The 12,874-nt window shown below is 38.0% G+C and overlaps 1 protein-coding gene across 2 annotated transcripts in view; it reads right to left on the bottom strand.

The window, feature by feature from the left end:
• The window catches only part of LOC118278646 (Kv channel-interacting protein 1), a 173,650-nt gene that overhangs the window by 149,232 nt on the left and 11,544 nt on the right, over positions 1-12,874 (bottom strand). For both annotated transcript variants that reach the window (XR_007706929.1, XM_050703890.1), the window contains exon 2: positions 831-1,192. Coding sequence is in view for 1 of the 2 variants with exons in the window: in XM_050703890.1 (XP_050559847.1) it covers positions 831-986 (156 nt within the window). In the remaining variant the exon portion in view is untranslated. The remainder of the gene's footprint in view (positions 1-830; positions 1,193-12,874) is intronic.

The raw sequence follows: 12,874 nt of genomic DNA, 5'->3' as shown, positions 1-12,874 counted from the left end.
CTCCGGTCGAGCCGGCATGGTTCTCGGCCCCTTGCCCGGCAGTCGCACTTACGACCACTCGACCAACGAGGGGAATTTTACTTTTTATTATATTTTCTTTTAAAGAAATGCCTCTTCATCGTACCTACTTAATTATTTTCTTTAATAGATGAATGCCTTTTCATTTAATTAATAAAAAAAGTAAATAGGCACTTTGACTATGCAATAAAGTAATATAGAATGCACTTTGACGTTGTAATAAAATTAGGTATATTAAAAAAAAACACTCCCTGACTGCCTTGTTAGTCGAGTGGTTGGAAGTGCAACTGCGGAGCAAGGGGCCGAGAACCATGCCGGCTCGACCGGAGTGATACCACGGCCTCACACTACCGGCTTGTACTTATTATTCTGTGCTACCGGTCAATTTCTCGGGTTCGATTCCCGGGTCGGGTAAGTATTAAGTACTGAGTTTTTTTCGGTTTTTCGAAAATTTCTCAGTAGTACTAGCATGGAGTCTGGAATTGTGCCCAGTATATGGCAACAGGCTCACATCCTATTACATGGGACTTGTTACACAAATGGAAAAACGTGGGTGTTCATTGTATAGCGGCATTACGTGTCGTAATGTGCACCTCTGCCTACCCCTTCGGGGATAAAAGGCGTGACGTTGTATAACGAATAGATTTTATTGCTCATTCTTGTCCATTCGAAACTGAACTTCGGAAAGAGCACCTAGCTTCATTGACGGACAGACTGACAGACTATTATTTATTTCTTAATTTATTGACATTTCAAAAGTGTACTTTTGATTTTGAATTTGACTTTGAAATTATATACTAAAAAGCACTCACCGTTTTAAACCCTCTATACATGACACGGATCTCCTGTTTAGAAAACTTGGTCTGCCGACACAACTCCTCCAAGGCGACAGGAACCGGCTTCGGAGTCCTACTGGGCTCCAACTCATAAGCATGCTCCTCAACAGGAGACTCAGGTGGCGTCGCCATCTTGCCAATACAATACCCACTTCAATAACTTCCAAATTTATTATAATTTTCTCGAAATCATTGTTAAAAAATTCCCGTCATACGAACTCTTTGGCTGAATCTCTTTTTAATCTGTCGCTCGGTTGGTTTTTATAAGCTGTGGTGCGTTTGACAGTTCATTTTGGCGGGAGTTTTGACAGGTTGGGCTCGTAAAATGATGTCTTGCGCTGTAACAAAGAAATGTTTATGTTAGTTTGTTTTAAATTATTTTAACTAGCGACCCGCCCCAGCTTCGCATGGATGCAATGGTGTTATATTATACATGTACAGTGGTCACTACAGAACCAACTTTCACGGTTCTCCGACATCTTTAATTGATTTTGTCTGAACTTTAAAAAAGACTATGACCTCTGAGTTTGTTTCGGCATTTCTTCAGAGTAGACCGATAGGAAATCCCGACCTCATCTAGTTATTTAAGAGATTGACGCGTAAAAGAGTTACATTGTAAACTATTTGCAAAATACATATCATTTATCATTATAATTGATGTAATTATACATATAAACCGTCCTCTTGAAATACTCTATCTATAAAAAAAAACCGCATCAATATCCGTTGCGTAGTTTTAAAGACTTAAGCTTTTACCATTTAAATACAAAAGTAACTAACGTCTTTGTCTTTTCTTACGCCTAAACCACTCAAACTACAATTTATTTTATTTTATTTTTTTAATTTGGTATGTCTCACGAAAGTTATAATAAAATTAAAGAGACATGTCTTATTTTAATCTAGGTAGCTCTAATTAATACTTGGCAGTTGATTTCAATGTATCGTTTGCGAGCCAAAATGTAAATTAGACATATAATTTGTCAAACTGATCACTGCTACTTGAGTCATGAGCGCATGAGACGAGAAAAGCTCGGTGGTATACAATGTGATAGGGATGAGACTTCTTACCCGTTAAGGCTGAGTACTATATCTAATTTTATCGACAAAAAATAGTAATATGGGGGGTTGAACCCCCAATTGAAAATATTGAAAAATAGCGATGTTTTCGGGAAAAAATATTCAAAAATGATTTTTTTTCTCACCAAAACATTATCAAACATATGAAAAAAGTCATGAATTAGTTAGCCAAGGTTATTAGCTACCGTTTGTCGTTTTTTTTTCTATGACGCATACAACCTATGATATCAAAAAAGGAAAAAAAATATTAAAATAGCCATAATTTTTAGGGGGAGGGGGTTCAACCCCCCATATTTATTCTTTTTGTCGATACAATTAGATGTAGTACTCAGCCTTAACGGGTTAGAAGTCTCACATTGTATACTATACGGCAGGTCAACCCACTTAATTAAATCTGTCAAAATTTTTATTGGATTTTAGACTTTAGTTACGTCTTAATAAAACATATATTACATACATATCTCCACGCCTGTGTCCTATGAGGGTAGGCAGAGAGTATAGAACGCCAATTGCTTCGAATCTTACACACATCTTTCACTTCATTAACAGTCATCAGTCTTTTAATGCATGCTCGTCGGTTAAAGGTGTAACTTTTAATTTGGTCCTTCTTTAATATATCGTCAATTTGAAAAAAATAAAAAAATGTAGTATGTCTCACGATAGTTGTTGTAAAAAAATCTAATGTGCCTATTCAAACTGGTACTAGAGCACTTTTAGAAAATTGCACGTCCACCTATGTATTGTATGTCACTCACTAACTCACTCAGCCGCGGAAGAGTGTCATATAATTCTATTTTATAATCAAGGGCCTAGTTCTGCCGACCCCTAAACGTAAAGACCGTGAATATAAACAGAATTGACAAGACAAGTGTCCATTAAATTAATCTATACTATCTATACTAATATTATAAAGCTGAAGAGTTTGTTTGTTTGATTATTTGTTTGAACGCGCTAATCTCCGGAACTACTGGTCCGATTTGAATAATTCTTTTTGTGTTGGATAGTGCATTTATCGAGGAAGGCTATAAGCTATAAAACATCACGCTATGACTAATAGGAGCCGAGCAGAGCGGGTGAAACCGCGTGGAAGTAGCTAGTACCTTATAATTTCCCACTACAATTGGCGAGGTGCCAAACAGGAAAAAAGTTTAATGTTATTTTTTTTAAATAGCAACACATTTTTATTGACATTGGTTTGGCGGTCAGCTGATTGTGTGGTTACTAGAGGTCGCTGCCCGAGTTGGACAGAGTATTTTTTTTTAATATCATTGATAAAAATTACACGTGTTTCATATTTTTGACGGGTTAAATATAAAAGTATTTTTATATTTTTATAAAAGTATTTTTATATTTTTAGCCGACTTTAAAATAAGAGGTTTTCAGTTTGATCTGTATGTATATTTGTGCCCGATAATCTTAGATTTGTTATTCAGGCTTCCTATGCCTAAAATAGACTCCAGCTCTTCGCATTGCAAATAAAAATAAGATTATTTGAACACATTGTATAACCAATAGAATAAATGTCATTGTGAGGTGAAAATAGAGAAATTATTAAATATCTCGCGGTTGGCTGACCTGATTTTGATACGGTTTTCAGCATAGTATTTTTCAGACTTAGGAGAAGATTTTACCTGACTTACATAATGGAAGTGAACAAGAAAATTTAAGGCTGTTTCTTATTTTATTTTTATTTTTTATTGATCCAATATTGTTAGTAATTATTGTCTACTCAGCCATAACTCTACTTAAATGCAGTGCCTAATCCCAACCATTAAGTTTTAATAATAATAAGTTTGCCAATAGGAAGAGTTCCCTATTGGGGCTCAGACAGGCAGATCCAAAATTGGGGCACTCCTACTCCTAACGTATTTAGTACCTCTTCGAACTATAATCAGATTTGTACCAGTCTATCTGACGTCAATTTTAGACTTAACATTGTTCTAACATAGTAGCTCATACAGTATGGAGATCACTCACATGACTTAAATGAAACTACAAGTAGTACTCGTCCACAGAAGCATAATACAACTAAATATTTCAACGAAAAACGAAAAAAAAAAATTTTCAAACTGAATAAATAATTAAATAAATCAAGCACTAAATTCTGTGGGATTTGACCACAGAAGAGCTGTAATGTTGTAGGTTGTCTAGGAATGTTACGGACATGTGGCGCGGCTGTTATAATGCTAGAGTAAGATCCCGGGGCCCCCAGACGTTACTTATTTTTGAAGTAACGAATTTTACGGTATAGATACTCTTCCATGTGTTTAAGAGTGTGTGTGTAGTAACTAGTTTGACTAGGCGGCCCGTTCACAGGTAGCAGGTAGAAAAGGTAGACAAAAACATAACTTACTTTTGTTGAATTTGAAGTGCTGATTTTTATATATGTCACAGAGAATATTATTAAAAATAAATATTTCATATTGACAGACCGTTTCTGTGGGCGGTAATTCCTCCCAGACGCTTCAAACCTCATAAAAAATTACCGAACTTTTGTTATATTCGAAGTCTTCCAATTTATATATGATGTTTGGGGGACTATTTTAATACCTTTTGTCTACAGCTAGACCAATCCGAAGGGCCAAACATTCTCCCAGACACAATGAAAGTTCCGCTGTAAGTGCGAGCGTAGGGGCATTATGCAAGCGCTTGAGCGTGAGCGAGAGCAATATATTGTTTTCAGAACTACGGTAGTCGATGTTTTTTTAGAATAAAAAACGTCGTTCAATTGTCACTCTTAAAAAACCTTTAATTATGTGGGTAAATCTACTGTAGACGCGGCTCTCTCTGCCCGAACCACAGTGACTTTATCTGAGTACAAATATGTAGTAGACATTTCCGGCGCCTTTGATAATGCGTGGTGTTACTTAATCTGAAAGATCGTGGTTGCTTTAGTAACATATACAAACTAATATATACTTATATTCTTCACGGTTCTGTAAAACTATGCCCGACATATGTCAACGGTCCCATCCTTAATAATATATTTCCGGTAGTTATTCGTAAGGATAACTTCGTCCATAATTGCACAGACAAATACTTCAGTTTCTCCAAAGAGATTACTGAATCGTAGCCAAGATACGGACGCCAGAAAATCTACACTGGGTCCATGAAGGGCCCGGAAGAAGCGTCTGTGGAGTTCCTTGCTATGCCATACCTCCTTGCGGTCATTGACGCTTAGTACCACAGGTTTGCGCCAGTTCTCTTTTGCTAAAGATAGTGGAGTGAATCCATTGTCCACTGCCGCTACTTCTCGATGCATACCCTCGTTTACTTTCAGGAAATATTCCCTGAGGTTGCACACCTCACGGTTATGAAGGGTCTTAGCACTTAATAAGCCTCGACCCCCACACTTCCGCGGGCTGTACAACCTCATTATTATTATATTATTATTATATGTATATATATTTCTACTGCATTTCTATATTTTTGTATAAATATAAAAATAATAAATTGTTATTTAACTCAATAATTTGTTGTTGAAAACAAACCCTTTGTAGGCAAAAAAATGCCATTCAGCCTCACCCGAAATGGAAGGTAGATTTAATGTTATATGAAATTTTCTCCATTTCTGTTATTTAATTTGTTGAATAACAAATATTTATGTGAAGAATTATTCTTTTTAAAAAATTTAAAAGTTTTCATTATTTTTAAATTTTTGGATGAACTATAAAACTAATAAAAATCATTATAAAGTATCAGTGTTAGAGGTCAAATTAAAGGTAATTTAATCAGCTTCAACATGAAGTTTTCATAAATGAGTTTTTTTTTGTCAATCAAAAGTTATTTACGGTTAAAGTTACAAAACTTGCAATTTTTAAAATTTTGAAAATTTTAAATGGCCGCCATTTCTAAACTAATTGACCGATTTTGCTCATCTTCGAACTCGACCTAGGTAATTACCCAAAAAATAGGTGTACCAAGTTTCATCAAGATCGGTTGAAAACATTCAAGATATCCTGATGACAAGGCTGGGTTATATTACATACATATATAAATTTTTTAACCAATGGTATTTTTGGAACTTACTTGACTAATTATAACATATGATAGCAAAATCAGGTGAAAATTCCACCATGAGGACTAATGCAATAGTTAGATTTCTAAAAATCTACCTAAAAATTAATTGTTTCGGGGAGCTTAATAAAAATTTGAATTGTGTCTGGGAGAATGTTTGGCCCTTCGGATTGGTCTAGCTGTAGACAAAAGGTATTAAAATAGTCCCCCAAACATCATATATAAATTGGAAGACTTCGAATATAACAAAAGTTCGGTAATTTTTTATGAGGTTTGAAGCGTCTGGGAGGAATTACCGCCCACAGAAACGGTCTGTCAATATGAAATATTTATTTTTAATAATATTCTCTGTGACATATATAAAAATCAGCACTTCGAATTCAACAAAAGTAAGTTATGTTTTTGTCTACCTTTTCTACCTGCTACCTGTGAACGGGCCGCCTAGTCAAACTAGTTACTACACACACACTCTTAAACACATGGAAGAGTATCTATACCGTAAAATTCGTTACTTCAAAAATAAGTAACGTCTGGGGGCCCTGGGATCTTGGTCCATGCCATATTTGTATAGAGTGTTCAAATTAGCTTAAAGAGCATTATGAATAATGCATTTTTTGGCTTTACTACTGGGCCTATTGCGCTCATTTTTCGTATATCGTCAGCCAAGATGATTACAAATATGTGGTTTAAATTAAGTCATAAGAGGTTTTCACAGTCCTCTCCCAATGACTACACATAGCGAGGTTAGAAGCGACCTGCATACAGAAATTGATGAAAAACCAATTAAATTAGGGGTATTCTGCTTACTCCCAACCACGTTGTCACTATAATGAACACGTTACCTATTTTCGAACTCAAAGCAAGCACAACCAATACTGCACTAGACAATTTCAGCCGGTATTTCAGTCTGAACCCGTCAGTTATGTCTAAGTTTCAGTCTGAAATTTCGCCTAGCTGCACGGAAGCTGAATATACATCGACCTAAATAGAAACTATTTCGGATAGCACCACCACTGTTCTGTATCTAAATAATGCATGTGGGTAGTTGCAATTTTGTTCGGCACCGAATTGGCGCCCAACCTGGGACCGATCAAGAGTGAATTTTTAACGAGTGATTCTGTTTTTATTTCTGTTGTTTTGGAAATTTTTCGGAATGGGAAGTTGATTTTTAGGTGGCTGTGTATTGTATAAGTGATAGGTAGAAGTAATGATGTGCAATAACACTTTGCTGTTATAGTGCGCGAGGAACTTTCATTGCACGATTGGCTACTGACTGTCGTACAATGTATCAGCGGGTTTGATTCCCGTACGGAGAAACACTTTCTATGATCCACGAATTGTTGTTTCGGGTCTGAGTGTTATGTGTATGTGAACTTGTATATTTATAAACGCACCCACAACACAAGTGTATCGCGGAATGTTGCTCATAAATAGGAGCCTCTGGTAAGGCTCTAGCAGGGAAAACTAGTCGAATACCTAGCCATTAGTTGAGTATGCCTCACGAAAGTTATAATATAACATGAGGCGTGACAAATCACTGGATGATTGTTCCCCCTCAAAAAAGAAAAACTAGACATTTTGATTAATATCACACGGCATCTAAAAAAATATACCAAAACCAACTACAGCACCATTTACAAAACCGCAACTGAACAAGATTTGCATGAAAAAAGAAACATTTGGCCGTCCACCGCGGTCCCACGTTGGGCGCCAACTCATAAATCATTTTTATACTAATCACTAGTAAAGCGGAGTTTTCACGCTTTGAGCAACCATGTAATGTGTTTTAAAATGGAAACATGAAGGGATTTGAGGTCAGATTTTTATCTGTATGATATCATATATTTTTTATGGCAAAGCCCGCTCAAGGACGCCCAAAACACCAGAGGCGATTTTTTTTTTTTGAGGGGGGAAAATCATCCAATCACTTCTCTTCTTTATAATATACCCCGCCTAAGGACTTTAAGTGTGGGAGAGCCATGCTTCGGCACTGCTGGGCCGGCTCGACCGGAGTGATACCACGGCCTCACAGAAAACCGACGTGAAACAACGCTTGCGTTGTATGAATGAGGTTGCCGGAAACCCAAATATCCATCTTCCCAATCCCGGATTCCCCAACAACCCTTAAGTTCCTAACCTCCAAAAGGCCGGCAATGCACTTGTAACGTGCCGTGAGATAAAAAGTATCCTGCCTGCTAAAGTGCCTCTGGTGTTCGGGTGTCCATGGCGATTGCTTACCATCAGGTGATCCTTCGGTTCGTTTACCGGCTTATACCATAGAAAAAGGAACGCGGGCGAATTACTTCACTATATTAAACAAATTCGCTTTCCCTGTCCCTATGTCCCTTTAAAACTACGCAACTGATTTTGATGCGGTTTTTTCAATAAATAGAGTGATTCAAGAGAAAGGTTCATATGTATAATACATGCATAATATCTCACCATTGCACCCATACGAAGCTGGAGCGGGTCGCAAGTAATTTGTATATTTAGGTACTCACCACATTTTACATCTACCTACCCCTTTATACAGCAAAAGGGTTTATATTTAGCAGCTAAGTTATACAACATCACCGGTGTATAAACAGTACATTAATATAAGCTGGGCGGCTGTTATCTTTTCGCATGGCTCGCTACAAATGGCCGTGTTATGTCGCGTTATGTAACTTTAATTATAAACATATAGGCACGCTTTTTTTGTGTATATGGATAGGTAGGGAAGCTCATGTTTTTTGTGTTGTCACTGCACACATATATGTTCTTTCTTAGACCTGTTTTAGCGGTTATGGTATACTTATATATCAGTTTTAATTAATATGGTCGAAATTATTTTCTATTTTAATTTCCATTTTGTAGATTATAAATAACTATAAAAATTGGCGGTATTGCGCCTTCGGTAACCTCATTCACCCAATGAAAGCGGTATTTCACGTCGGTTTCTGCTCGGCCGTGGTATCGCTCTGGTCGAGCCGACCCAGCAGTGTCGAAGCATGGCTCTCCCACACTTATACTATATCTCATGCAATGTAAACCGGAATGGAAGCTGGACCACCGAATTAAAATGACCGTACGGTGACGGTTTGGTCCGATCGTCTATTTAATTTTGTGCTTTTATTATTGTTTTAGAAACTCTAGAAAACAAAAATCCCATTGATATTTGTATGACCAAGTAATAGCACCAAAAACCCTTTACTTAGCTGTTACATTTGTGACCACTCGATCAATAACTATTTGTGCACTAAGCATAGATAATACAATGCATAGTGTAAACGGAACACTGCCAAAAACCACAAACGGATAATGGTAATAAACGAGATTTAGGATGCTTTTCCACCAGAGATGTGCTATGCTACATTGCTGTGGATGCGTTTGGCTTCCACCACTCATATTCATTGGTACACATAGCTTAGCACTGGTGGAAACGGACTCAGATGAGCTATATTTTTTATGCGTGATGCGTCTTATACATACTCGTCTTATGCATACTCGAGCTGCAACTTCTTCCTCGAACAGCTACATAGCTTAGTATCAGTGGAAACAGTCACACAGTTTCACAGCATAGCTATTACATCTTCGTAGCATAGTTACATAGTACATCTCTGGTAGAAAAGCATCCTATTCAAGTATTGAAGCTTTACTTTAGCCTAAATAAGTTTTCCGGTGCTGCGGGGTTCCGGCTCGAAAAGCAGGAGTAGGAACGGGGTGGTTTTTAGTCAGTAAGAGTTTGACACTCCCTCACCCAAAGCGGGAGAAGTCATTGGATGATTTTTTCCTCTTAAAAAAACATAAATAAGTTTGATTTTGTTTGACTAAAATCCAGGAGCAAATAAAAAAAAATAACATAGGTACCGAAAAACAAAATTAAACGACCTACTCTTATTAAAAAAGTCAGCCAATAGTAACATCTGCTCTAGTGTTGCTATTCAGAATATTAGATTAAAAAGAACTAATAATATTTCGGTATGGCAACTCTGGTTTTACCGTTACGCAACGTCGAAGCTAGCTGGCTTTCAGCTTTTTCTGTTTGCAAATAAAAATATTTGTTTACATAAAATTCGTAGCGAATGGAAAGTATCATATTTTTTTATGAAACTAAATATGAAAATCAGTATTTCGCTAGTTTTTATAAAGCAACGACAAGCCTTTTATCTCCGAAGGGGTATGCAGAGGTTCACATTACGACATGTAATGCCGCTATACAATGTACACCCACTTTTCATCATTTGTGTTAAGTCTCATGTAATAGGGGGTGAGCCTATTGCTATACATATTGTACACTGGGCACAATTTAAGTTTTTATAAAAAGTTTGCAATATTAGAACGAATTATATTAAAAAGTTTAAGAATATTGATAGCTAAACTAATTACAAAGGTTACAAAGGTCAACCATTCCTAAACTAAGATTTAGAGTGCTTTTCCACCACAGAAATGTGCTATGTACCTGTGCTGTGACGACGTAATAGCTAAGCTATTGCTGCTACTATAAAAAGAACATTTTCTTTAGTTCGGATAGTTTCCATTTTCCTCTGTGAATTTAATGCAGGAGACAGAATGACTTAAGCCTAAAGACACAAAAGAGACTGCACAACTGGGCTCCCCTAGTGGCTAATCACAGGAACACTTTACCTCACTCGAAGATCAAACCCCGCACTTAGAGGCATCTCTGACCTCAATCCAAAAATAAATATTTCAACTTGACCTCACAGGAGGTACTTTAAGAATCGCAACGAGTAAGGTTTTGGAGGAGTCGTTTAGCTGAGCTCAGACCTCTTGACACTGCCATTGGGCCCCCTTAAGCCTTACTATACACGGACGTCGAGCTATTACCCAGTGATTTTTTGTTTATGATATAAGCCGGTAAACGAGTAGACGTATCACCTGATGGTAAGAAATCACCACCGCCCATGGACAGTTGAAACACCAGGAGCGTTACAAGTGCGTTGTCAGCCTTTTGAGCAATTTGAGTGTTGTTGGGAAGGGGGAATTGGGCCTCCGATAACTCACTCACACAACGCAAGCATTGTTTCACTATTTGACGAGGAACTCGACTAGTTTCTAGACCTATGGAGTTTCTTGCTCGTGCTTCTCCATAGGAATCTACATTTTGGAACGAGGAAATAGCTTCACTAGACTGACAACAGACAGACATTTTGGGCTGTTTTGACGTTCAAAAGTGCCGTCCCGGCCTATATGAAATAAACAATTTTGACTTTGAATTTTTTTTTATTTATTTCGACTTTTATTTTGCCTTTAATCCTGGTATTAGTCCGGGTTGCGTAATTCGGAATTCGGAATTCGTAGTCCGGAGTACGTAGTTTAGAATGAGTAGTCCGGGCGCGTAGTCCGATGTGCGTAGTTCTGATCGCGTAGTTCGGTTTTTCGTAGTTCGGTTTTCGTAGTTCGGTGTGCGTAGTTTGAAGCGCGTAGTTCGGGGCGCGTATTCCGGGTTGCGTAGTTCGGAGTGCGTAGTCCGGGTCGCGTAGTCCGGAGTGAGTAGTTCTGATCGCGTAGTTCGGTTTTCGTAGTCCGGTTTGCGTAGTTTGGAGTGCGTAGTTCGGTGCGCGTAGTCCGGGCTGCGTAGTTCGGAATTCGTAGTTTGGAGTGCGTAGTCCGGAGTGCGTAGTCCGCGGTGCGTAGTCCGGGGTGCATAGTCCGGTGTGCGTAGTCCGATGTGCGTAGTTCGGAGTTCAAAGTGCATAATTCGGAGTCCTAGACAGAGGCGCACATTATAGCATGTAATGCCACTGTACTATTTATTTATTTATATATGCTTTATTGTACACATTCAAGTAGCCTAGGTTACATACATTTTAAGAAATATGCGTACAATGGGCGGTCTTATCACACAATGGTGATTTCTTCCAGACAACCTTTGGATGGAACAATTAAAAGAAAGTAGATAAGGGGTAGATGTGTGCACAAAAAAATTCGGTAAATACTATGTACACCCACATTACACAATTTATGTTGTAAGTCCCATGTAATAGGTGGTGAGCCTATTGCCATATACCGGGCACATTTCCAGACTCCGTGCTACAACTGAGAAATTTTCGAAAAACCGAAGAAAACCCAGCAATACTTCGCCCGATTCGGGAATCGAAACCAAAACCTCTGGTCGCATTTACAACCACTCGACTAACGAGGCAGTCACAGATTTTAAAACTAACCTAAAACGAAACAAACCCGCCAATCACTTTGACAGCTGTCAAACACAAACCGCGCCAAAAAACATATCAAATGACAGCTCAAATAAAAAAAAAACAAACCAATAACGAAACTGGCAACACAATAAAGATTCCCATACACGGCTGTTACGCTATGTAAGCGGGCTGTAAAGGCAACCCTTTTTTTATTAAAGGCTCGAACGATGCATACCGGTAGTAAGTATCATGTATGCCCATTTATTTTATACTGGGTTTAGCTTGTGGATTCACTTGTTTGTGAATTCTGGATTTCTTGGCGAAAACATAATTCTTGTAAGAATATTACTGTACTGATCTTATAAATTAGTGGGAAGGGTGGGTAACCGGCTACCGTGCAACGTGTAGCGGGCTCGATTCCCGCACGGAGCAACTCTTTGTGTGATCCACAAATTATTGTTTCGGGTCTGAGTGTCATGTGTATGTGAACTTGTATGTTTGTAAACGCACACACGACACAGGAGTTAACGTTATAGTGACGTGGGTTAACGTTATTTTTTAAAGAAAAATAATAAAATTTCGAAAGTTTGTCAGTAAGTTTGTGTGTATGTTTGTTACTCAATTACGTCAAATTAGCGGAAGGGATCGTGAAACAACGCTTGCAATGTGTGATTAAGGTTACCGGAGGCCTAACTGCCCCTTTCCCCACCTACTCAATCTTCGATTCACCAACAACCCTTGAACTCCTAACCTCCAAAAAAGCCGACAACACTTGTAACGCCTCTG

Source organism: Spodoptera frugiperda, chromosome 24 (assembly GCF_023101765.2).
Source record: "Spodoptera frugiperda isolate SF20-4 chromosome 24, AGI-APGP_CSIRO_Sfru_2.0, whole genome shotgun sequence".
NCBI lineage: Eukaryota > Metazoa > Arthropoda > Insecta > Lepidoptera > Noctuidae > Spodoptera > Spodoptera frugiperda.
This window is presented reverse-complemented; position numbering and strand designations above follow the sequence as displayed.